The sequence below is a fragment of the Lynx canadensis genome, chromosome B3 (genome assembly GCF_007474595.2).
Source record: "Lynx canadensis isolate LIC74 chromosome B3, mLynCan4.pri.v2, whole genome shotgun sequence".
Taxonomy (NCBI): Eukaryota; Metazoa; Chordata; class Mammalia; order Carnivora; family Felidae; genus Lynx; species Lynx canadensis.
Window position 1 is genome coordinate 107,301,458 of NC_044308.2, and position 25,416 is coordinate 107,326,873.

Here is a 25,416-nt window from a genome sequence, read left to right on the forward strand (position 1 = left end):
CAACCAAGCAGAGCTTTGGGAGCTTTTCAGGGTTCCTGATGTTTCCAGAGGCTGAAAGTGGTCCTTTAGCACAGTTTTGGCTTCAGGTACAGGAACTTGGGCCCAAATCACAAGCCTGGTCTTATGTTTATAACAGGTGCATTGTCATTGCCAAGATTTGGGCTTCATCAAATTGTCACTGGGAAGAGCAAATCTCCACTGAACATTGGTGTATTCTTTATTTGTGAAAAGAAATGGGGGGCATCTATGACTTCTGTTTACCCCAGACCTCTGGGGAGTATGTATGTAAGGTAATATGATTATCGGGCATATAAAGTAATATTTAGGATCGTATATCAAAGGTTGCACCTATTTCCTTTTCTTTCTAAAAATTTCCATGCTTTACAGACACATCTAACAGTTTTCATGGAGAAACCCAAGAAAGCCTGAAAGGAGGTATGTTACACTTGATCTTAGCCAAAAGGCCGAGAAGCGATAAAGGAGGTATGTTAGTGTGAATTAATGAACAATTTTGGATTATAGAAAAAAATTAAAAGGACGTTTTATTTATAGACCATATAATAGCTTAGAAAATATTTTCTTGTAGGCTTAATCTGGGGATCTGCTTTGATAAACAGAGAGATACTTTGTATTTAATATTTCAATAGCTATTATATTTGAGAGTACTTCTAAGGAATTAAAAGTGTTTGATAGACTTTCACCTTAGATACTTTACATAGGGACCCAATCTTGTTCATACATTTAACTTATATTGTCAATATGCACCATTTAAAATAAAGACAGGTTTTAGCCTAATTTATCTCTCCCCGAAAAAGCACAAATTCTGTATTACTACATCTTCACTCATACTAGGAGCTCTGTATTACAATACTATCAATTTGCTACCTGATATGAAAATCTGTGCTTGTTCTTGGAAAGACAGATTCATGTTTGTTAAGGTATTAGAGTATGACTGTATAGTGAGACTAGAAGTAAGGGACTCTTTGCGTGCCTTGGGTGGCTCAGTTGGTTAAGTGTCTGACTTTTGATTTCGGCTCAGGTCATGATCTCACAGTCGTGAGATGGAGCCCTGTGTTGGTCCCAGGGCTCAGTGAAGCCTGTTTGGGATTTTCTCTCTCCCTCTCTGTCCCCCTCCACTCACACGTGCATGTTCTCTCTCAAAATAAATAAATAAAACTTAAAAAAAAAATAAGGGACTCTTATTAGGTAAGATTGTATGTATTCTTAGAACTAGTGTGTATTCATTGGAGAGATTTTGGAAAAATCTATCAGGGATGATTAGGATAGGATACTTGATCACTTTATTCATGCAGGGGCAAGATTTCATTAATCTTTTTTTCCCCCATTAAATGCTAATAAAATAAATTTGCCAGGGAATGAGTAATACATCTCTACCAAGATATCCAAGGCCATCCATCCATCTTTTAAGGAACACAGCAAGAATGTACTTATTAAATATATAAAAATGAATACAAACTTGTATTAAATTCCCTAATTTCAACCAAATGTGTATTTTGGGTTTTCTTTTGGCACATCTCCTATATAGCTCACATCTTAAAAAGCAAAACAAAACAGAGAAACCCGGAACAACCTTTGTTTTTCTCTGGCTAATTTTTATGGTTTCATTATAGCTAATGACTTTTCAACACAGGAATCCTCCTGAAGAAAATGTCCTAGACTCTGGATAAGACGCACATGGGAAAAACTATGCTGTTAATATTTTTCAGAGGACCCAACAGCTCAAATTCCACTCTCTGGTCCTTGATATCCAGTAGGGAAGTGGAGCACACAAAGAAGGGAACTGGAGACATTCTCTCTTTTCCTCTGCTCATCTGTCCTTCTTTCCCTGTCCCCCAAATGAACACACACACACACACACATACACACACACACCCTTGTCTGCTGCTCTTAGAAAAAGGGAACACCTTGCTCAGTTTTATTAAGCTGAAAATTATCATTCATGATCACAACTTGGCTCTTTTGTATCTTTAAAAGCCTTCCTTAAAATGCAAATTCCTGAGGAGAGGCGGGGGGGGGGGGGGGGGGGGGGGGGGAAGCAAAATCCTGGGGGTGGGGGCTGGGCTCATCACATGTTAAACTGTTAACCACCCACCCCAGGAGGATCACTTAAGGCACTTGGGGAGGTAGGGCAATACCTAAGAGAAGGGGAGAACCAGTGGGGAGCAAAGTAGATACAGGTGGAGAAGGTGGAAGATAAAACCACACATGTCTCACCCAGCTCTACACCTCTAATCCTAGTATGTTACAGGTTGTTAACTCAGTATCAATTATTTTATCTTAACATTTGTAGTTCTTGGCAGGCCCCAGTGTATTTTCGTTCTGTAATTGATTTGATCTTCTTAACCTGGGTGGTGGTGGGGGGAAGGGAATGTTCTTTTTTTTTTTTTTTTTTTTAAACCCTTGTTCTTTTCTTATAGCTACATGGATCTCAAATATAAGGATACCCACCATACCCATTTCACTTGGGAAAAAAAATAGGTTTCAGAGGGTCAACTGATATCTCCCAAATCTAAAAGCTAATTAGAATCCAGATTTCCTGATGCCTAAATTCTACGTTCCATTTACTATTCCTCATAGACTCTTTAGGCATCTGCTCAGTTCAAATACAAGTAATAGGAATACATCCACAGAGAGAATATTTTTAGAAAGTGTATCTATACATAAGTATAAATAGCTTTTCTGTACATCACTGCTATTTTGAAACATTGATCTAAAAAGGCTTAGTGACTACATTTTGTGCTAATGCCCCACTTGTCTGTCAAACTTTAGCCAACCTCTATCTTCTGGAACCCAACCTCTATTTGGAAGTAAATAGAAAAAACCTTGGAGCAGTAAGGAAGATACCATAAAGAACAACCACTAATGCCAGAAGTTTCAAAGAATCACTGTCAGGCCCTAACCTAAAATGTATCCATTTATTTTTTGTGCTCTAAATAGGGATAATGCTTTAACTAGTTTAACAGTGAAGTTTCTTTCTTTTTTTTTTAGATTTTATTATTTTTTAAGTAATCTCTACAGCCAATGTGGGGCTTGAACTAACAACCCCAAGATCAAGAGTTATATGCTCTGCCAGCTGAGCTGGCCAGGTGCCCCAGCAATGTAGTTTCTTAATCTAGAGCAAGTGAAATGATTTAAAGGAATGGACAGCAGAGTCACTGTTTATTCAGCACTTATTTTTTTAAGTGCCTACTATGCTTTCCTAGACTAAATGCCAGAGAAATAGAGGTGAAAGTGCAGAGAAGCAAACATGTAATTACAATGATGTGGTAGGTGCTACACTAAAGGAAGGTATAAATCCTTGTCTAGTCACAGAATGAGCCTTGCACTGTTCTGCTTAAGAGGGCGAGACAGAGAGCTTCCTGGAGCACTAGTCTCCCTAGTGCTTTCTAGTGAGCCTTGGAGATTGGGTAGGTGAGAAACAACCTGGTCCCTTTGGGGAACAGTTTCATGTGGTTAGAAACATGACGAGACAAAGAGGTAGGGGCTGGGTCCTGGGGGCTTTGTATGTTAAGGGTTTAAATGGTATTTCATAGACAATGGAGACCATTAAAGGTTCTAAGCTGGAACGCGAGGGCTAAAATGTCTTGAATTCTGGAAGTTGCATCTAAGTATAATTGTACTGTAGCCTGGAATGAGGACCAGACACTGAGATACCAAATAGGAGGCAGTCGTAATAGTTCAGTCAAGAAATGGTAAATGCTGGGACACCTAGCTGGCTCAGTTGGTGGAGCGTGCGTCTCTGGATCTTGGGGTTGTGAGTTCAAGTCCCACATTGGCTGTAGAGATTGCTTAAAAATAAAATCTTAAGGGGCACCTGGGTGGCTTGGTTGGTTGAGTGATCAACTCTTGCTCTTGACTCAGGTCATGATCTCCCTGTTTGTGAGTTTGAGCCCCACATCGGGCTCTGTGCTGACAGTACAGAGCCTGCTTGGGATTCTCTCTCTCTCCCTCCCTCTTTCCCCACCTCTCCCTGCCACTTGCATGGTCTCTCTCTCTCTTTCTTTTTTTTTTTTCAACGTTTTATTTATTTATTTATTTATTTATTTATTTATTTATTTATTTATTTTTGGGACAGAGAGAGACAGAGCATGAATGGGGGAGGGGCAGAGAGAGAGGGAGACACAGAATCGGAAACAGGCTCCAGGCTCTGAGCCATCAGCCCAGAGCCCGATGCGGGGCTCGAACTCACGGACCGCGAGATCGTGACCTGGCTGAAGTCGGACGCTTAACCGACTGCGCCACCCAGGCGCCCCTCTCTTTCGAAAATAAATAAAAAAACTTAAAAAAAAAAAATAAAATCTTAAAAAAAAGATAGGTGCCTCAACTATGGCAGAAACTGTAGAAATGGAAGGGCAGTAACTTATTCAAGAGACAGTAAAGGAGCTTTCATGGAGATATGTAGTGATCTAGTGGGGGAGGTGGGAAGAAAGGGAGAGAAGACTCCAGAGTGAGTCCCAGATTTTTTATTTGGCCAATGGATGAATGACTGCTACCACAAATGAGGAACGGGCTTAAGGCAAGGATAATGATTTAAAATTTTCATATGTAGAGTCATAGGTGACCAGGACATTCTGAAAATATCCTTTAGGGAACTGGATCCACCAGACTGGAGTTCAGGGCACAGGTTCAGACTGGGACAGTCATAGCAGGAAGCTGGCAGCTTTGGCTAACAGCAGGAGGCAGAGTAGACAGAACGCTTGGAGAGCACAAAATTCTGGAGACATTTGGGGAAAAACTGCCATACATGCTTCAACAGCTCCTGAAGTATTTCTTGTTCAACAGCTTAGGACAACATGACATAGTTTCCTAATTCCTTCCCTCCCAAGAATGGCCTCCTACAATGCCATTCTCCAAAGAATTGACATGGTGATATTATAAAGCGTAAATCATGTTATATCGTTCCTTGCTTCTCTGACTCAAATCCAAACACAGGCCAATTAAGTTCTACCTGTGACCTGGCACCTGCCTATCTCTCTGTCTAGATCTGCTACCAAATGTCTTCTAGGATTAACACTGATCCAGACTCTCTACTCTTCCCCTCAGGGCCTTTGTACCTGCTGTTCCCTAGGTCTGGAATGCTATTTTTCTAGTCTTGTGGGCTGGTTCTCTCTCTTCATTCAAGCCTCTCTGTTGAAAGTTTACTTCCTTGAGACTTTCCTTGACCAATCTAATTCAGGTCCCCACCTCTACCATTCCCCATGCTCAATTTCATTACCCTGTGTATTGACTTTATAGCACTGATCATTATCTGAAGGTACCTTTATTTACTATCTATTCTTATTGAAAGTAGTCATGTGCAGAAGTAGATTTCCACATTTATTATCTTTTGCTAAGTAAGCTCCACACCCAACATGGGGTTTGAACTCACAATCCTGAGATCAAGAGTTACATGCTCCACCAACTGAGCCAGCCAGCCACCCCACACTTACTATTTCTTAAATATTTTTTTTAAATGTTTATTTTTGAGAGGGAGAGAGAGCGAGAGAGACAGAGCACAAGTAGGGGAGGGGCTGAGAGTGAGGGAGACACAATCTGAAGCAGGCTCCAGGCTCTGAGCTGTCAGCACAGAGCCTGATGCGGGGCTTGAACCCATGAACCAGGAGATCATGACCTGAGCTGAAGTCCGGTGCTTAGCCGACTGAGCCACCCAGGTGCCCCACACTTACTATTTCTTAAGGGAAACAGGAAAAGTGGGATGGAATCATATGCTGAAAAGTCTTGAATTCCCCTTGAGGGGTTTTATTTAGTTTGCTAGATTCTGCAGAGCCACAAATGTTTGAAGTACTTCAGTGACCTGTCAAGTGTTCTAAAATATTTGTTTCGTTAAGGTGTTATAAAATGTAATTACTCCACAATGCTCTGATCCTATACTCAGTGAGACACTGTTCGCTGTAACTGGCTTAACTACACAGAACATTACTAAACAAATGAAGTGAATGACAAGAATATAACAAAGTCTAGACATATCTGAAACTAATTTGATGGCTTTAACTAGTTTTGGAATACAATTGTACGGTTGGTCCAATCTCCTTTATCCAAACTCCTCTTCATTTCAGTGTGGGAGGCATACAGAATCAGAGGTCATGTAATTTTGAAAGTAGGATCAAACTGTAGCAGGGCCAAGTCATTTACATACTCAGTGGCGCAGTTGTGTCCATAACTTTATGCCAAACCACTGGTGGACCCCACTGCAGTGGAACCAGACTTTAGCTAATGGGAATGCTTTAAAGATGGATTATATCGAGCTCTTCCAGTAAGATTGGGCATGGAAAGGTCTTTGGATCATTGAATTTAATTCCACTATACCTTATAGAGAATGAGGGTCAGATTTTGGAACACCTCAATGAATAAGACACATTCCTTTCCTTTAAGGAAGATGAAATCTAATTTAGCTTTGAGTATGAAGTACAATTAAGTGAATTGCATAATTTTATACAAAGACCAATAGAGATTGTTCTAAAGTGACTCCTATTGTCCTTGTATCTGCCAGCCTATGAAATGTTTGTGTGGGTTTTTGTTTTTTCCCTCCTGTTCTCTGTTTTTCCAGGGATAAATAACTTTTTAAACACAAGGTATGTATAAATATAAAGTTTATTTAGCATAGTGTTTAGAAAAATAAGTTCACATCATTTCAGAAAACAAATAAAACACTTAATTGTCCAGGCATAAACCCCTATTACAGTACAACATACATACTTTAGATCTCTTTGGTTGGGTAATTAAGCACAGAAATGTTCTGGGACATGCTCTGTGTGCCATCACCTAACAGTGCAGTAGAGATTCTGTTACCCCACCCCATGATATACATTCTGTATAGATTTTCTCTTTGTGTAAGGCACAGTAAAACCATATTGAGTATATAACTGGTCTCCTCTAAACATACAGTACATGCAACAAAAGAACAAAAATTGAGAACCCTGAAAGCCAAGAGAGTCACATGCTACATAATTTTGATTAATAAAATGTACTGTGATATTAAATTAACAAGAAATGTATCAACTAGATACAAAGTAACAGGCTCTATCATCTAAGTTCTAGGAAGACTTTGAAACATCTTTTGTAAAATGTAATTCTTTTCCCCACAAATTTCCTGAATTATTTATGTTTTTCTGATGAGATGATCTGTCAAAAACATTGTAAAAGAATGAAGAACTTCTGGCTATGTACTAATGCACACTTGCCTAACATGTAGCAGGGCAGGCTTCAACACATGCCCAGTAATCCAACTTTTGACATGCAAAATGCAAGGGCATATACAGGGAGATTTAAGGTCAGTGTGCAATTTAACTACGAATTTTTATCTATGGCTATAACGTCTACCTGCCTTTCATAACACAAGAAAGGCACTGAAACGTGTACAATTCAGTCTTTTCATTACTATAAATATACATGAGCTATAAAACACTACAACACAGGTGTTCTTGCTTGATTGAGGAACAAATGCACCTTCTCTTTAATTGATAAAACTGGTCTTTACTAGATGTAACTAAGAGCTAAATGCCAAATTCTGGCGGATAGAGTGCATAGATAGCCTCACACCAAAAATCCCACAGCCAGCAGCAGGGGTTGGGGTTTGCAGGGAGAGTTTTTACCCTTATTCTGATTCCTCTTTGGGGATCATTTGAGGGTCATTTGCAGCATCTTCAAGCATTGGTTTATGTAAGAGAAATTCTGCCACATGAACTCCAAGGGTTCTGAGACTGGCCCTTGGTATTGCAAAAAACATTTGCAATTCTGTGCAAGGAGATCATGGGGTTTATCTTATTTCATTCACATATGTATGGGCTATACACCAACTGGCCCTTATTTTACTGAAGTATAGAAAAGAACAATAAGTTCTTTATAATGTGCATTGATTCTTACCTGGTATATTGTGTAGCTACCTGGAGTAATTGTAGGGGTATAATTACATCAAGTTGGGAATATGAATGGGTTTCCTAGGTAAGTCTTAAGTTTTGTGCTATTTTTCCTTTTTCTTAAGGGAAAAAAAGAGGAAGAACTGTGAATAAAACAGAGGCTTATTATATTTTTGGAAGACATATGAAACTTTTCCAGTTATATATAAAATATATATAACTTTTTAAACCTTCCCATCTCCCTGATTAGATGGGTATTTTAAAATAATGAACAGAAAATTCTTAATATCTGCAGCCATCAAGTGGAAAAACATCATTTTCATGTAAACTACACTACAGAATCATATAATTAATCCCAGTAACATGATCAGCACACACTTAAAGAAAAAAAACAAGCTGTATAAGTAGTGATGGAGTGGAAGAGAACTCGAAAACACCTGACTTTGTAAAAAAAAAAAAAAAAAAAAAGAAGAAGACAACTGTAGTTTCAGCAGTTTAAGAACATTCACTAATTCCATAAAGAAGGTGGGATCTGAGTTCTCTAACGAAACAATTGGATAGGGCTCTTCATCTATGCCTGCAAGTTCCATTTGCAATAACAACCAAGGGTAAGTAATCTACGGCCCTTATGCCACATGCTCAGCAGATGGGCACGTAGAGATCAAGAGTACACTCTTCATTCTGATCTTGAAGACAGCAAGATTGGTAATATCTTTTATGTTCAACAACTTTAAGTCATCTCTGAAGAGATCATTTTCTCACATTTCTTGCTTTGCACACACCAGAGACTTTACTCGCTACATAAATTTGCATCATTCCATCTTGTGTTCAGTCCTGATAAAACCTATAACCACAGCTCACAACATGATCAAGCAAGCTTCTTAAAGAAACCCCAAAAGATCGACCTTTGAACAAGACATGATAATATAGTGCAAATAATAGTCGTATGTCATAATGTAACAACTGATTCAAAACACGTAGAACTAAGTTTCACCAGGACAGAATTTTGCTCAAGAGAACTTGCGTATTCTTTGTTTAGTTTAAAATGGTTTTTATAGTCTACAGAATTCATTTTACATGGTATTCTAAGATTGGTATTTCATTGTAATGAAAAGCATCAACAATAATTAGTTGTTCATCAATTTACACCATAAACGTACATAATCACATAAGTGAAACTTAAGTTCTTCAGATTTAAAGCAACTTTGTGGTGAAAATAACCCTGTTAGATAGAAAGAGCCATCAGTGCTTCTGTTGACACTTCTGTACCTTAGTAAGAATAATAAAAAGGCCACAAGGTAAAAAGGCACATAGAATTCTATAGAAAAAATATTTAAATGAATCAGAGAGTTGCTAAATAAAGAACAAGATGTGAAAAAAAGTACCAAAATTCCAATATTGGGAGTTAGATTGCCTGTTTCAGTGTTATTAATAATGACCCTAATAGACTCCTGATAAAAATCATTACTTTTAAAATCCTACAAAAAGTAAAACTTTGTTGGAAATAACTATGTTCACTTCCTGTTCAAACAATAAAAATAAATTAAACAGTAAGAAAACATTTTTTCAGTTCATAGTGTCTGAAGTAGAAGAGAAACATATACAGCATAAATAAAATTCACTGTAATTCCTCAAATCCTTGCTTATAGGACTAATATATTTACACTCATACTGAAGTTTGTTTCAGAGTTTTTAGTGGAGTTGCAAACTTTCTCAGCCCCACTGGACTATTAGCAAGCACATTTGGAAATGTGTAGAGACAAACCAAGACTTTCACAAAAATATTGAAAAACAGAAATGTATATATTCAAAAAATAAACCCTTAGAATAGTATGGAGTACCATGTATGCTTCTTAACCTCATCAATGCCCGTGGAGTGAAAGTAAACAAAAATAACCGTACTGTTTCTAATGCTGATGTCAGGTGGACACAGTTTTAAAGAACTATCAAGTTCCATTTAACCTTAGAGTTATATTAAGTCAGCCAAATGACACACTTTGACTTGATATATTTCATCTTGTTCCTTTGTCTCCATCTATTTAAAAGAGAACATATGTGAACAAAAAGGCTGCAGCAACGCAGTTCTACTCCTGTATATTTAACTGTGATCTTCATGCAGATCAATCCAAAGTCTCTTGAATTCATTTACTCACAAAACTAGTGTTTTCCCTGTAAATGGGAAAATGCCTTATGTCCTCAGGGCTTCGTGAAAAGATCTGCCTGCTGATGCCAAAAAAAAAAAAAAAAAAGAAAGAGAGAAATCAAGTTTATAAGTCTTGCATATCTTCATCCAATTGGACGGTTTGGAGCTTGGCAAGCTCTTTTTTGTCTGTTTCCAGGTCTTCACAGACAGTCTCAACCATGCCCTCTAGGACATACTTGGATTTTGAGTCCAGCATCATTAAGTTGCTTGTGGCTTTGCCCTCAGAATTTGTTAAGAAATTCTCTTTTATATTAGCTACTGATTGCAGAACTAAACGATGTTCTCTGACGAAATCCTGGTGTACTGCTGGGGAGGGGTGACCCACCTGGTCCTCAGCTGTAGGAACAATTTCCCCAAGGGCACCCTGGGTCATAGGGACTGACAATAGATCTTGACCAGTAATAAGGGAGCAGTTCTGAAGAGTTGCATAGTTAGTGTTGCTGACAGATGTCACAGTAGATTTGCTTGCCACAGGTGCAGACATTGGCTGGCTATCAGCAATGTCAGGGTTTAGCTCGGTGGGATTTAGCAAGGTAGGGGGAGTCAGGGAAAAATTGTGAGTTGGGGATACATTAACTAATGAGGAGGCCAGGGGATGGAGGCCACTCCCCGAGATATTTTCAGAAGACAGGTTTGCATTTATTTGTGCATTCTGATTGACAGGCATCAACTGAGAAAATACCAGGCTCCTCTCCAAGCCCTCCTGTTTAACAGATCCTATAGTCTGGCCTGAATTAGGGACAGTGTATACCACTGCACTGGGAGCAAGAGAGCTCAAGAAAACCTTTCCTTGCTGGACTGTGGTGGACTCACTTGTAAATGTGCTCCCATCTGAAGTGCTTGAATTTACTGAAATGTTGCCTAAAAAAAAAAAAAAAGAAAAGAAAGTACAGATTATCGCTGATAGAACTGATAGGGGAAGAAAAAAAGACTTTTTGACACACGATTTTTCTCAGGTTCAGTAGAATCACCTTGAGCACTCAAAACTACAGATTCCCAGGCTCTACTCCTGAGCCTCTGACTCAGTAAGTCTGAGAACAGGTGTATTTCAAATTCCCTAGTAATGCTGATGACATAGTGGGAGTGAGAAGTACTGGTTTAGAAACAAAGTATGAAAAAAAATGTTTTTCCAAGTTCTAATTTCAGTCAAGTTTCCGGTTCATTATTACCAACTTGATTTCTCTCAATCAGTTGATAGTTGTAGCCAGTTCTGCCAGTTAGAACTAGGAAACACAAATGCAAAATAAAATGCCTTTGTTTGGAACAAGTTCAGTAACTGACATAAATGGAAAAGTAGAAAATAGCCATAAAATGAGTTGCCCTGGGGCTTGAAGTTAACCATATAAACCTGTACAGGCACGTTGCAAACTTTCACCAAACTAACCATAAAGTAATATCAAGTCAACAGAACGTTCAAGAGTTCTTTTTTCTTTTGTTATGCCAGTTCTGAATTTTCAGTGTTGCAGTTGATAGGAAGAATTAATGATAATAATAAACTGTACTTTTAAAAACACAGATTAACGTGAATAACTAGAGCCAATGCTTCTCTGAAACGTTTATATCTTAAGGCTCTCACTAGAATGGTCTACAGAGACCAGAAACAGGAAAAAACCAAACCAAAACAAAAATCTCCCAGAAACATAAGTAGAATGCTGAGAAGTTCAAAATCAGGTAACTCAGACAATGCAGATGAATTAGAGCCTTCCCCTCCCTCCTATCATCAAATAAAACCCTTTTCTTTTGGAGTCTTTACATAGACCCAGTGAAATGATGGCAATTATCTTGCCACTGTAAGAAAGGTAGACTTGAGGGAATTTTGTGACAGGATTATTCAGATGGGTTGTTTACCCTGATCTTGAATTAGATGTTCAGTAAATTATTATTTTGAGAAGATAGCCCAATGTTAAAAGTAATTCTCCCAAAACATTTCTCTTCTTGAATTAGAATAATTGTGATTATATTACTACCTGTATTGATAAATAAATGTTACTGGGTTGTTTTTTTATATCTTCCACTTTTTAAGCACCTTAAATGCAAAGGAATATCTTCAAACAAACTAAAACTGTATTTAAACTTTAAATTAAATGTAACCACTAGAGAGTATTTGTCACGGAAATACTGGTGTTAAAAAAAAAAACAAAACATTTTTATGTATGTTTGGGTTCTTCCCTAACATGAATGTTTGTTCCGGGCCAAACAAATGAAATGAATCTGACTTAAGTATACTTTAAAATTCTTGTTGGCTGCTAAACTGTAACAAAAAACACCTGAAATAGATGTTTATTTTGTTATATGTATATATTGGTGAAATTGTTTGCCTGTGTATAGGTGAACAAAACGATAGTTATTTTTTGAGAGAACCATATATGATATGATAGGACATTTCCCCCAACAGCTATTAAATATAAATAAAACAATATCTTTGAATGTGTAGAAATTATAACACACATAAATGAAGGAGGAAAAGCAGATGTGATCTAAAACTTGATATGTAAGTATAACTGCACTTGAATTATAATAAATTTAATAATAATTTCAAAATCAGTTTAAAAAATTCAAATGAAACAGGACATAGGTGCAAAGTATAACTTTGTAATGATGGTAAGGGAAAAAAAAACACCCTTGTTTTCTCAGATTATGAAGTGAGTAAAAGATATAGATATTCTGCTTTTCCATATAAATCCTAACTACTAAAAGATAATCTATCTTGTCTACACATTTTAAGGCAAGGCTGAGTATCTGTTTTTGAGAAAGGCTGAATCCCCACATGCTTTAAAGAGAATTGCAGTCCACCATTGCTATAAAGGAACGCTGCTTCCTGGACCCATCTGGTTAAACTTATGCCTTTAACTCACCCAGACAGTCCAAGGATTGACAGCTATGTCATTTGATCTTAGCTATTTTAACTGAAAATGCTTCTTCTTATTCATATTAAATGTCCCATTTTAAAAATTAGCTATTAGTTTGTAATAATTTTCTGTGGTAGCATATTTCTAGATTACACGTGAAAAGTATTTCTGCTTTTCTTCTCCCCCAATGTACATACCACACTTTTTGCTCCAACTTTTTGTCTTTAAACTGTTATCTACTGTTTGGAAATTTCCTAAAGAGAGAAGAAACCCTGTGGTTTCTTATATTTTTGTTGGAAAGTGATTTAACTTTAATCCTTTCCATAACTTGAAACAACGAAGAAATACACGGTATGCTGCAGGAGTTTTGTGTTTTCCTACTATTTTACCTGAGAATTGATGTTAGAGAAAGTTACTCAACACTTTTTCCATTAATGCCTCAAATAAGCTGAAGTGGGTCATAGTTGTGCATAAATTGAGATTTTTTTAATAAAGCCATTTTACAGGAAGTTGATCTTTTAAGGGAGACAGTTACTTATTTTGCTTTCATAGAAATCTGGACATTCAGATTTGCTTACAGGAAGGCAAACCTGCATTCACATCCCCCACTCCTAAGTTTAAGGCACTATGCAACCTCCATGGCCATTCTCACCATTCGTGTTTCTATGTACAAAGAATGACACAGAGCCATCCAGACTTGCTTCAAGTCAGTGAAGAAGTGGCATAACAGCCTCAGGCTTCCTGAATTCCAGATCAGTGTTCTTCAGCAAACTGCCTTTAGCAAAGCCACAAACATATAAAATAAGGCTAACCCACACATTTGGTGGGGGGTGGGGGGGAGGGAGAGTATACATGCAGAGCAACAGACACCCTATCACATACTCATCTGGTTTTCCTTTAGGTCTGATAGTTTTCATTATAGGAGGAACATGGATCAAACACAATTGATCCAGTCTTTTTAGCTTGCTCTTCTAAAACACTCCTTGGTCAGATAGAAAATGCTTAGGTAAAGTGTACACATTCGTACCAACTGCTTGACGAATTTTGTCTTCTTAGCAATATTATTAATTTTTAATCTTAAAATGTCAAGCAATGGGTTATTTTGTAAGCACCAACTGACTTATCATATTTCTATAATTGTAGAACTGGCAAGATTTGCTATGAACTGTATTTTTCCATTCAGATGTTAGGAAAATAAAAGCCCATCTCCACGATGCCAGGGAACCAACCAGACTGGATATTACACGGGTGTTGTGAAGAAGGAGAAACAAATCAAGGCTCTTCTGCAGCTGTGGCAGCCAATAAGGTACCTGAACAGTAACATCAATCTACAGCTCTCACCAAATGTGTCATTTACAGCAGCTGGCTAAAACATTCACTAGTGCATTATGGTACCGAATGAGACTTTTACCTTGTGAAGCTGCTACTGAAACAGAAGGCAGCTGCAGTGGAGAGAATCCAATGCTCCCATTAAGGAACTGGCTGTTTGCTCCGGAATTGGGGATCTGGACAATGCCATACTGGTTAATTTGCACTGGTGTAGTAAAAGTCACCACAGAGCCTCCATCTTGGGAAGCCACTGTTTGAATGCCTTCTCTTTTTACCTCAGTGCTGGGTATCAGCCCTGGGAATGACACAGGGGCACTGGGGCTGTAGGAAGTGGTGGCTGCGGAGTTAGCTGAAGAACTCTGGAGGACTTTGAATTCCTTCACATCCTGGGAGGTAGACCCCAGTATGTCACTCATGGATATACCATTGCTCACAATGTTTGATGCAATTTTTGGTGGGTTCAGTGACACTGTCTGTGTATTTCCCACATTTAATCCATTAAGGATAACTCCATTGGGTCCCTGAATGAAAGAATTACCATTAAGAAAGACAGGTGAAGTACTTGGTACCAAGCTTCCATTCAACAAAACTCCAGAAGAGCTTAATGATATCTTAGCATTTCCAATTTGCTGCATATACACTGGTTCCATGTGACTGGAAAGGCTGAGGTTGGTGACACTATCCGATGAACTGGAGAGTGGATGAGGAGACAAGTCCTCATGGCCCTTGCTGGATTCATCTTCAGTGCTGGGATTGCCATCTGACTCACTGCAGAGAAGGGGAAATCAAGACATTCAGAAGGTCAGAGGGATGACATTCTACCTAGTGCCATTTGTTTAGAAAACCAACCTCTAACCCCATTAAAGGTAATATTTTAGGAAAGCAGAGCAGGAAGTCTTTAGTCTTGTTTAAGTTATGAGGCCTTTCAGCAGATTCTAACCATAAAGACAGAGAACGTGGGAAGATAAACTCTCCTATCCCAATCATTTTACCAATAATAAATTCAGGGAAAGTCCAGAGATCTGGAAGATGTAAATTCAGCTAATAGGATTTTCATAAGAATTATATATATGTTTTCATAGCACTGAAGTTATTCCTTCCTGTTAAATTATGCTGCTACCTATACCACGGGGGGGGGGGGACCTTACTAGATGAGGCAGGCAGTCTGTCCTATTAGGAACTCCTTCCCCTCCCTTCAAACCAATTCCGATTAGTGTGATTTTGGAAGTAAATGAAACTGCCGAAGGAGCAGGAGGTGGGAAGTGTTCAGTTTTGTTTGCCAGTTAGTTAACAAGAGATCATTTTCTCACCTGCTCCCAAACTTCTACTCCACCAGACTGACAACTCTCTCATTCAACAAAGTGGCTGTCCTTGATGTAGGAAAGGCACTTTCAACCCAAGAACTGTTATGTGCAGTCGCCTTTGAATCCAAAAGAAGCCATAGGGGCCTATTTAACATACACCATCCAGTGCCCTGGTGAGGTGGGAGGGAAAGGGTGTGGGTCACTCAGCAGCCTTGTAACCATCAGACCCCTTCCCCAGCACCCTCAGTCCTTCTGCTCCAGACAGGACTGGGTTCCTCAGCTCCCCGACTTGGGAGGAAACGCCAAATCCGGGTGAAGGGTGGTGATAGGGTTTCCCATTTGGACTGAGGCTGGGCGAGGGGGGAAGAAAGGGGCAGTTAGCTGCAGTTTGGAAGCTTGGTGCGACTTGGCCCTGTAGAGGATCCCCATCCCTGCAGTGCCCGGCGGTCGGTTCGCTTTCATGCGGAGGGGAGGGGATTACCCGGGCTTTGGGCTGCGGGGCCAGGAGCGCAGAAAGCGCTTTGATTTACGAGCTGAGGCTGAGCCGCCGTCGCCGTCTGCGAGGGTGACTCACCAGGGGTGCGGGTGGGAGGTAGATCCGGAGAGGGGCCTAAACCAGGCAACTGGGCCGGGGGCGGGGGTGTGGGGTTGTGGGGGGGGGGGAGGCGCGCAGCCTGCAGAGTGCGGCTGGGGAGAGGAACGCGCCCAGCCGGGGAGCGCAGGCTGCAGGGCAGCTGGCCTGAGCGCCACGCCCGCTCCCCACCCCCTGCCTCTGGCCCCGAGGATTCCGACGGGGCTCCAAGCGATGGGATCCGCGGCCACAAGCAGGCGCGGGGTCACCAACGTGCCTCCTCTGGGTGTCCCCGCAAGTCTGCGGAAGGATGCACGCAGGTCGCAGTGCGCGTTTTGTTTTGGTTACCGGGAGGCACGGCTCGGACGCAGCGCCTCCCTCCCTGCCTTGGGCGAGGAGCTCCAGAGCCGTCGGGCCCCGGCGGGGGTGCAGGGACAGGAGCGGCAAGGGCGGGCCGCGGCGGGGGATCACCTTCGCTCGGCCGGGGCGGGCTTCCCAGCTCCCAAATTCCTTCCCTGGGCAGAACCTTCGAGCTGCTTTGGGTTCTTTCTGTCTTATGCCCGCGTGGCTTGGAGACACCATCTCTCCAGGCGACCTTCTCCTTAGTTCGCTCAACAATACACAAAACACTCCAGGTGTCTGACTCGAAAGGACGCACAATAGAGGTGGAAAACCCGATCTTTCCCACCAGTTGGGGTCAAAAACCCTGCCAGTCAAAAAGTTGAAACCCGCCAGGGTGGGCGCTGAAGGAGGTGTGGAGCTGATAGCGCCCCCTCCCCTAACCGCTGTCCCAGGAGGGAGCCACGCAGGGTTGGGGGGCCGAGGAAGCAAGCCCTCCAGCCCCACTGCCCCGGCGGCGCTGAAATCCGATCCGAAGGAGTTCAGAATCAGGTTTCAAAACACGGCAGAGCCCAGCCGCACCAACACCCCACGTTGCCGCGGCCACGAAGAGAACCACAGCGGGCAGGGTGAATGATTAACTCTGTCACATAAAACCTCGACGTCCCCAACCCCCCTTCTGAAACGCCAGCCCCCATCGACACTCTCCAGCGTCCAGAGCGGCCACCGCGACCTCCAGCGCAGGCCTGGGGCGGGGAGAGGGGCAGCCGAGCCGCGGAGAGGGCGGCCAAGGAGCGCGTGCACGCGCCGGGACGGTGAGACCCCGGTGGAGTGCAGACCCCGGCCCGCCCTGGCAGCCCCGGTGGGCCTCGGGCGGCAACGAGGGCTGCCTTTCCGGCGCCTACACACTACACACGCTCCTGCGCCCCTCCAGACCCCGGGAGAGAGTGGCAACTTCAAAGCCAGCGGGATGGGGGTGGGAAACTGGGCGGCAGTGACCAGCCGAGGTGGGGGCGGGGACTGAGACCTAGGCGGGCGACCAGAAACTTCTGGGGGGAGGAGGGGGAGGGGGAGGAGGGAGGTTCCCCCGCCTCTCGCCACCGCCGTCCCCCCCCTTCTCCGGGTCGGGGAGAGGTGGGGGGCGGGGAGAGGTGGGCAGCCGGACCAGGCTGGTGGGGAAGGTAAGCGCCATGTTTGCGAGCACTTGGAGGAAAAGAAAGCTGGGAAGGGGGTGGGGGAGACGAAGGGGGAGGAGGAGGAAAGTTGGCGCTCACCTTTTGGACTGGGTCTCTGAGGGGTTCCGATCGCGCTGCCGGCGGTTCTTGAACCAGTTGCTGACCTGGGTGAGGGAGAGGCCGGTGATCTTGGCCAGGTGCCGCTTCTCGGCGGGCGAAGGGTAGCGATTCTGCTTGTAGAGCTCCTTGAGCGCGTTGCGCGACTTCTCCTTGAAACAATACACCGTCTCCTCGCCGTCCCAGATGGTGCGGGGCAGGGGGAATTTCCTGCGCAGCCGGTACTTGTCCACGGCGCCCAGTGGCCGGCCGCGGGCTCGCTCGGCCTCGGTGTAGCGCGCCTTGTACCAGAGCTGCTGCAGCAGCGGGTGGTTAGCCGACTCGAAGCTGTGGCTCTCGAGGATGCTGTAGAGCTCGGGGTAGATGCCCTGGTGGAAGGCCACCAGCGCCCGCGCCTTCAGCAGGCTCTCATTGCCACGTAGCAGGTCGCTCTGGGGCAGGGACCACAGGAACCGGGCCAGGCGGTCCAGGTTGCCCCCCTGCTGCAGCGCCTCGCACACGCAGGCGACATGGTCGGGCGAGAAGGCCAGTGGGGTCTGCGCGGCGGCGGCGGCGGCGACGGCGGCCGCGGCGTGGTGGTGCCTGCCCAGAAGTTCCGAGTGGAGTTGTACCTGATCCGCCGCCGCGGCCGCCGCTGCCCCTTCCTCTCCGCTCACCCTGGCGGTGGCGGCCGCGGCGTCCCCCGGCTCCAGGGGGAAAGGGGCTGGAGCCGGGGGGCTCAGCCCCGCCGCCGCCGCCGCGCCCCCCGCCACTTCTCGGGGCGCCTCCTGCCCTTCCGAGGCGCTTTCCATCCCATTCTCCTGCTTGATGTCCGCCGCACTTGCGATCTGCCCGGTGGGGGAGGAAGAGGACATTTTTTGTTGTTTATTTTCCTCCCTCCCTCACTCCCTCGCACTCTTTTCCTCTTTCTTTCCCCCTCTCTTACTCCTCCTTCTTCGTCTCCCTCCCTCCTCCCCCCCTCCGGAAAGCCCACTCCCTCCCGCCCGGTTTCGGCTGGATCTGGCCGATCAGGTTTCCCCCCGGCCACGCAGTCACCATTAAGATAGCTGCTAGAGCAAAGTAGTGTAAAAGGATAGCTGCTTTCTGCCGTTCCCCCAACGTGACTCCTCGGGTTGCTGCATACTATATGGCACTGGCGGCCCGGCCGGCCCGGCCGCGCCACCTCATTGGCTATTTCGCATTCAGAGGGAGGAGGAGACACCGTTTCTATCCCTGTCGATCACCCGCCTCGCACTCCACCCCTTGCCTTTCCTTCTCCCCTGACCCCCAGGCACCTATACCTGAAGGGAAACACCGACATTCTTTTTAGACCGTGCTCCTGGGCGGGAAATTACCTAATGTGGCCTGAAAACTGGACAAGAGACTCTTTCAAAGAGAGTCCTTAGGATTCCAGCGGGAGGATTAATTGTGTGGCCTTAAGGTCCGGACGCCAAACTCTTAACAAAGAGACCACCGTCAAGCATCCAGGTGACAAAATTTCAAAGGAGACAATTCAGAAGCTTCTCTATGTCCCTAGTCCCCTTTCCCTCCCTTTGAGAGATGTCTTTGTCAAGGATTTTGTATTCAAAAGGGTCCAAAATAGAATGTCACTAGGGAATGTTCCCAGGGGGAAACATTTATGGTAAATTAAAAAGGGGAAAGTCCTTGAAAATCTTAACACAAGCTGTATAAATAGCCCACGGAGGAGACAAAAACAAGAAGACTTCAAAAAGCATTTAACCTTGACTCACCTGGAGAGCTGGCAACACAACTGTGTTGAACACGGTGCAACTAAGCATATAGAGTATTGAATCGGTGTGCTTAGCTCAGTGAGTAGGGTAAGGTGGAAGAGACTTAAGCTTTAGATTGTTATAAAGCATGAACATTTAAGTATTCTGTATGAACAGATTTTCTGTAAGTGTGTGTATAGTTCTCTGAAGGTGATACTCCTCCATTCTAAGTGCAGGTGTCTTCCAGACCAGTGCAGGATCAGCAGCCCTTTCAACAGCATAGACAGATGGAAGGCTGCCCTCTGGTTTGAGGTGAAATGCCTGGGGGTGGAGTCGACTGCTGTTTGCAGTTATGTCTCTTTCTTGGTTTGCATGAGGTCTTAACTCAAAAAAGGATGAACCCACCTCTGCTCCTCTGATTTCTGTGGGTCAGTGAGGTCCACCTGCTGATGCTCTTTCTCAAAATCCAACACTTTAATGACATCATCCTAACATCATCCTTCACGGTGGCCTTGTGTTGTTTCTGCTTCCCAATTACCGAAAACTGCCTATTTCGGCATATTATAAAGCAGCTGTTTAGCTTACCTGCTGTCATGATCAACTCGGTGAGGTTTTCTTTTTCGTGGACACGCTGCATTTTATTCCTGGTCAACCAAGATGTCATTTTATTTTGGACTTGACTTGCTTTTGTACTACCCTGATGAAGCCAGCACTGATGTCTCTGGTTGATTTGCAAGTCATAGTCATAGAAAAGACCATGTGTTTTCACCCCATTGGAAATATCCAGTTAGGTATCCAGCTTTAGGACAATATCCGAGGTATATAACTTCCTTGAATTTTAAAAAATATGCTTTTTGTTTTAGAATAATTTTGACTTACAGAAAACTCACAAAAGAGTATGGAGAGTTCCCACCTACTCTTTACCCGGTTTTCCCTAATGTTAACATTTGAGATTACAATGATATATTTCTCCAAACAAATTAACATTGGTGCAATATTATGAACTAAACTGTAGACTTTCTTTGGATTCACCAATTTTTCCATTGATGTCTGTCTTCTATTTCATAATCCAATCCAGAATACCACATGGCATTTTGCTCCTTGAATTGTTAAAGCATATTTATCGGAGCAAAGTAGACAGGATATAGTATGGTTTAGTGGAAAAAATGTGGACTTGGGGATCAGCTAGCTAGACATAGGTTTAATCCCAGTTCTGCCATTTATTAGCGACTTGAGTATAAAAAGTGCCTGGGATTGTTGTGAGGATTAAATGAGATAAGATGTGCCGTAAAGCAACTGGCATGTAATTAATCTCTGCTAAATGTTTGTTATCTTCTTCCTGATAGTGCAAAGGAGTAAACTTTTCAGTTTTATGTATCTAATGAAAATTCATTTGACTATATTATAGGGCGATCCAAGGTCAGGTCATAGGAATCTTCTTCAGGCTTATTATCAACTAAATATAGTTCATTTATTTGGAAAACTATGTATTGGGTTTTTGCATGTCTTCTGAGTGTGTCCTTTGCTTCCAGAGCACCAAGTGCAATAGATTATGTAGAAGCAGCAGTGGCCTTTATGAATTTGCAGCCTATGGCTACATTGGTATTCTATAGCTCCAGGAGGAGATTCCTGTAGAACCAGAAGTGAAATGCAACACCGGGCTCTGGATTCCTTTAGCAGGCTAAGCCCGAGGCTCATTCTGGCAGCAATTCAAAGTGGGACCGGAAGTCCTGGACTCAAACTTTGGAATGGAACACCAGACTTCAGGGTGTATGGAGTTCATCTCAGAGCACTGGTTTCAAATGATTTGTAAACTTGATGAGTACTTCTACTTCCTTTGTCTGCCATGCTGTAAACACTGAGTCTGCAGTACTGATGTGCAGCCTAAAGCAGTGTTGTGATTTGGGAAAACAATTGAGGCTGGGCTTGTGTGAAGGTGAAAACCAACCTGCTTGTTTCCGTATCTTTGCCTTCCTGCCTGAAGGTAGTGATGAGAGCATATGGAAATCTTTTGCCATTTTAGTCTACTGAAGAAAATCTGGCTCAGCACAAAATTTTACACTTTGCTTAAATATATTTTATGGTGTTGCCACCAAGAGCAGAGATGTTCTTTTTCAAGGCTGACTTTGGCCGCCTTAATAGGCGGATAGATAAAGGGAAGGCCTACATAACTGTGTTTTGGTAGGTTCTTCCTATTTCCAAAGCTTATGTACCGGTACTGTTGAGGAACTAGGTTGCAAAGTAATCTCCCAGGTACCGGAGGTGTTCTATTGTTATTTAGTTATCAATGGTTGATGATATGTAGTTAACATTTCTGAAGGATCATTCATTTGCCAAATATTTACGGAGTCCTGATTAATAACAGGTATTGCATTAGGTACTGAAGGATAGCAAGATGAACATATTGAGGTCTCTGACCCTGAGGAGCTTAAAATATAGTGGGAGAGATAAGACACATCCATTAGGAAATACAACAGAGAGTATGAGAGTGGTGAGGATAAAGAGACTAATTTTGGGAGGCCAAGGGCAATGGGGAATGGATTTTTAGCTGGGCCTTTAAGGACAAGAATTTTGAGAGGACAAGGATAGAGCTCACTAGAGGAAGATTGAATGAAATGAGTAAAGCATGGAGCCATGAAGGTATGTGGTATATTTCTGAATATATTGAGTAATTCAGCATGTCTGTGTTGTGGGGTTTATGTAATTGTGTGGTGGGAGATTAGCTTAAAGGGCAGGCTGGAGATAGATTATGAAGGTCTTTGAATGGAACGCTCAGTTTGCAGTGGTGCTCACGGTGGTTTGTGTACACAGTAGTCCGTGTGTAATATCATGGTCATGGTTGATTAGCCCAGGGATGGACACTTTCCCCAAACCAAAACATTCAGAATCCTCTTCTGGGGTTTTTCAAATTTTCATGAAGAAAAAAAGTTAAGGCTGGGAGAGGGAGCCTTGGATATAATGCTTGGGACTTAGTAACCAAGCTATCTGCCTGTGGAGGATGCAGATGAGCAGTAGGTAGGAGGGGACCTAGTGAGTCTCATGGATGGTAGTGGAGGGAGAAGAGCCTGGCAGAGACTGAGTGAGTGCCAGGTTCTAGTCATCTCCCAGGTGTAGCAGCATTCTTGCCGTTTTTGTGGTGATATGGATTTCCCCGAGGAGCCAGAAAGGCCGCTTGGACTGGACTCAGCAGAAGGATGAATTTATTGGAACATAATATCAAACAACGTGAAAAACAGGAACGCAACTGGTTGTGCTTAGAGACCTGCTGTCTCATTTCACCTACCTCTTTCAAGTTAGTCTTTCCAAGGGGCTTTCCCCAGAAAGTTGGAACCAGGGCTCCCCGTAGTTCTTAATTCACACTTTCTAGCCCCGTTAAAGAGGTTCTACTGTTTTCCCTTTACTGCCAGTTTGAAAAATGTAAGGAGGATCTCTGGTTGTGCCAGTAAGGGTTGTGTCAACCTCTAGGCCAGAGAGTCCGGATTGTGATTAGCAGGCATATTAAGAACCACTGAAGCCTGTGGGGGATGAGTTGTTTTCCATAAGAAGGGGGAGGGATGCTATCTTTAGTCTTGAGACAAAACCATAAATGTCCCCTAAGGATGGGGAAAGCCCAACCTGGGTCCTTGGGGCTGGGAAAGAGGGTCTGCAAGAGAGAAACACTGCCCCAGGGAGGTAGAATCTACTGAGATGGGAATGCTAGAGGAAGAGCAGATTTGGGAAGAGAAATAATGGGCCAGTTGGTCCACTGTTGGGATGCTGCTGGTTTTTTTTTTTTTTTAATGTTTATTTATTTTTTGGGAGAGTGCAAGCAGAGGGGGGGTTGCAGAGAGAGGGGGACAGAAGATCTGAAGTGGGCTCTGGGCTGACAGGCTGGTGGCAGCTAGCCCGATGTGGGGCTGAAACTCCCGAACTCCTGAACCGGGAGATCATGACCTGAGCCAAAGCCGGGCATTCAACCAGCTGGGCTACCCAGGTGCCTCATGGGATGCTGCTGTTTTAAGACATGTAGGAAACCTGATTGTTTAGTGGGTTTTACAAAGACTGAAGTTCCATTTGAATCAGAGTTCAGGTGCTGTCAGGGCTTTCCTTTTTTTTTTTTTTTAACGTTTTATCCATTTTTGAGACAGAGTGAGACAGAGCATGAACAGGGGAGGGGCAGAGAGAGAGGGAGACACAGAATCGGAAGCAGGCTCCAGGCTCTGAGCCATCAACCCAGAGCCTGATGCGGGGCTTGAACCCATGGACCGCGAGATCGTGACCTGAGCTGAAGTCGGACGCTTAACCGACTGAGCCACCCAGGCGCCCCCAGGCTTTCCTCTTGAAAGCCTTCTGATCATTCTATGTTTGTGGACCCCACGAGTAATAATGGTATACATTTCAGAGTTTCTATTATGTACGAGGCATTGTAGTAGTGCCTTCATACAAGTACCTGTCAGGTAATTTAATCATTACAGCAACCCTGTGAAGTGTATTAAGTGGAAGAAAGTAACTGAGGTAAGGGAGGATAAGAAATTTGGCTCAAAAACCAGTCTGATTTAAGCAAAGGCCAGGTTCTTCCCATTTCATTGCTTCTTTTAGATACTACTACTGATGAGAATACCTATAGTACTGTTAATAATGGCTAACAGTTATTGAGCTCTTATTCTGTGCTAAGCACTTTAAATGAGATATCTCATTTAATCTTTACGTTGCCCTCAATTTATTGTTGGAAAAACTGAGGCCTGAGGTCATGCAACTAGAAAGTAATGAAGTCAGCACTTGAATCCAGCTCTCTTGAAGTCAGATGCCAAATCTATAAGCTCTACTTTTTATTGCCTCTAGCTTTGTGAGAATCATGCTCATCTGATAAGAGTTCCAAGTCAGCTGTTGCTACCATTCTTCTCTTCTAGTAGTTTCCAACCTGGGAAGTGGATAAAGCTGGTAGCAATGTTTCCTTCCACAATCTTCAGTGCTTTCTTTGCCTTGATGTTAAGGTTTGGGCGAAAGGTAAACCAATTCACAAAGTGGTTGGGGGTCTCCTATTCCAGGACATGATTAAAAGTGCCTTGTGGTAATAAACAATAATGCCAAATTAATGGATGACTTCTCAATGTATTATTGCCTAAAATTTTTTTTTGCTCACTGAACATATTCACTCTTTTCCTGTAAGTTTCCTGTTCTATTAAAATATATTAAGATCCTAAAAGTTGTCTTTATTTTTAGAGAGCTTCACTGTGAGTCACATGACTGGTTTGGATGTGGTCTTTTTCAATAAGACAATAGCAGCATAATAAGCCTCCAGGTCAGCACAGCATTTGTATTGCCTATTTTAGTAAACTTATTTGATTAGCTCCTGTTAGTGAACAATGTTATGATCAAGCTGATGACATGATTTATTAGGTGAATCCCTATGTCTGTGTACAAATATAAGCCCTGTGCTTATATATAAGCATATATATATATATATACATATATATGTGTGTGTGTGTGTGTGTGTGTGTGTGTGTGTGTGTGTGTATGTAGTGCTATATATAAGCCCTTTGGTCTGCTGGTTCCCAGATGTGATATCTAGCTGTTTGTCAGGTTCCTCCTCTTGTAACCCATGGAAATCCCAACTGTATTACCACACTGAGTTTCATACTGAGTTCACTGTTTAAAACAGTGGGAGTTGGGAGGTGGCTGGCTGGCTCGGTAGGGCACACAACTCTTAATCTTGGGGTCCTGAGTTTGAGCCCCATGTTGGGAGTGGAGCCTACTTAAAAAAAAGTGGGAGTTGGAATGTTGCTTTTTATTGAAAAGAGCAAAAGTGCTATCGAAAGTTAAACTTACCATGTGTGTATATAGCTAGTATTCATTGTATGGGTTAATTTGAAAAACTTTGCATGTCTACTTCTGATGGAATTTGGACCAGATTACAAGATGATGCTTGGCTTAAAATTTTTTTCACAGTGAACTAGTATTTGA

At 42.8% G+C, this 25,416-nt stretch overlaps 1 protein-coding gene across 1 annotated transcript; it reads right to left on the reverse strand.

The window, feature by feature from the left end:
• Nucleotides 1-6,632: 6,632 nt before the first annotated feature.
• On the reverse strand, nucleotides 6,633-18,618 carry SIX4 (SIX homeobox 4). The gene is made up of 3 exons (XM_030319243.1): nucleotides 17,747-18,618; nucleotides 14,341-15,026; nucleotides 6,633-10,941 (listed from the first exon to the last, which is right to left on the reverse strand). Exons 1-3 carry the CDS (start codon nucleotides 18,616-18,618, stop codon nucleotides 10,145-10,147), a joined length of 2,355 nt encoding a protein of 784 aa, XP_030175103.1. The 3' UTR covers nucleotides 6,633-10,144.
• Nucleotides 18,619-25,416: the final 6,798 nt, after the last annotated feature.

Coding starts and splice junctions, on each gene's coding strand:
- SIX4 (XM_030319243.1), bottom strand. CDS start 18,618: ATGTCCTCTTCCTCCCCCACCGGGCAGATCGCAAGTGCGGCGGACATC. Junction 15,027..17,746: donor TCAGAGACCCAGTCCAAAAG/GTGAGCGCCAAC, acceptor CCTTCTCTGCAG/TGAGTCAGATGGCAATCCCA. Junction 10,942..14,340: donor TTCAGTAGCAGCTTCACAAG/GTAAAAGTCTCA, acceptor TTTTTTTTTTAG/GCAACATTTCAGTAAATTCA.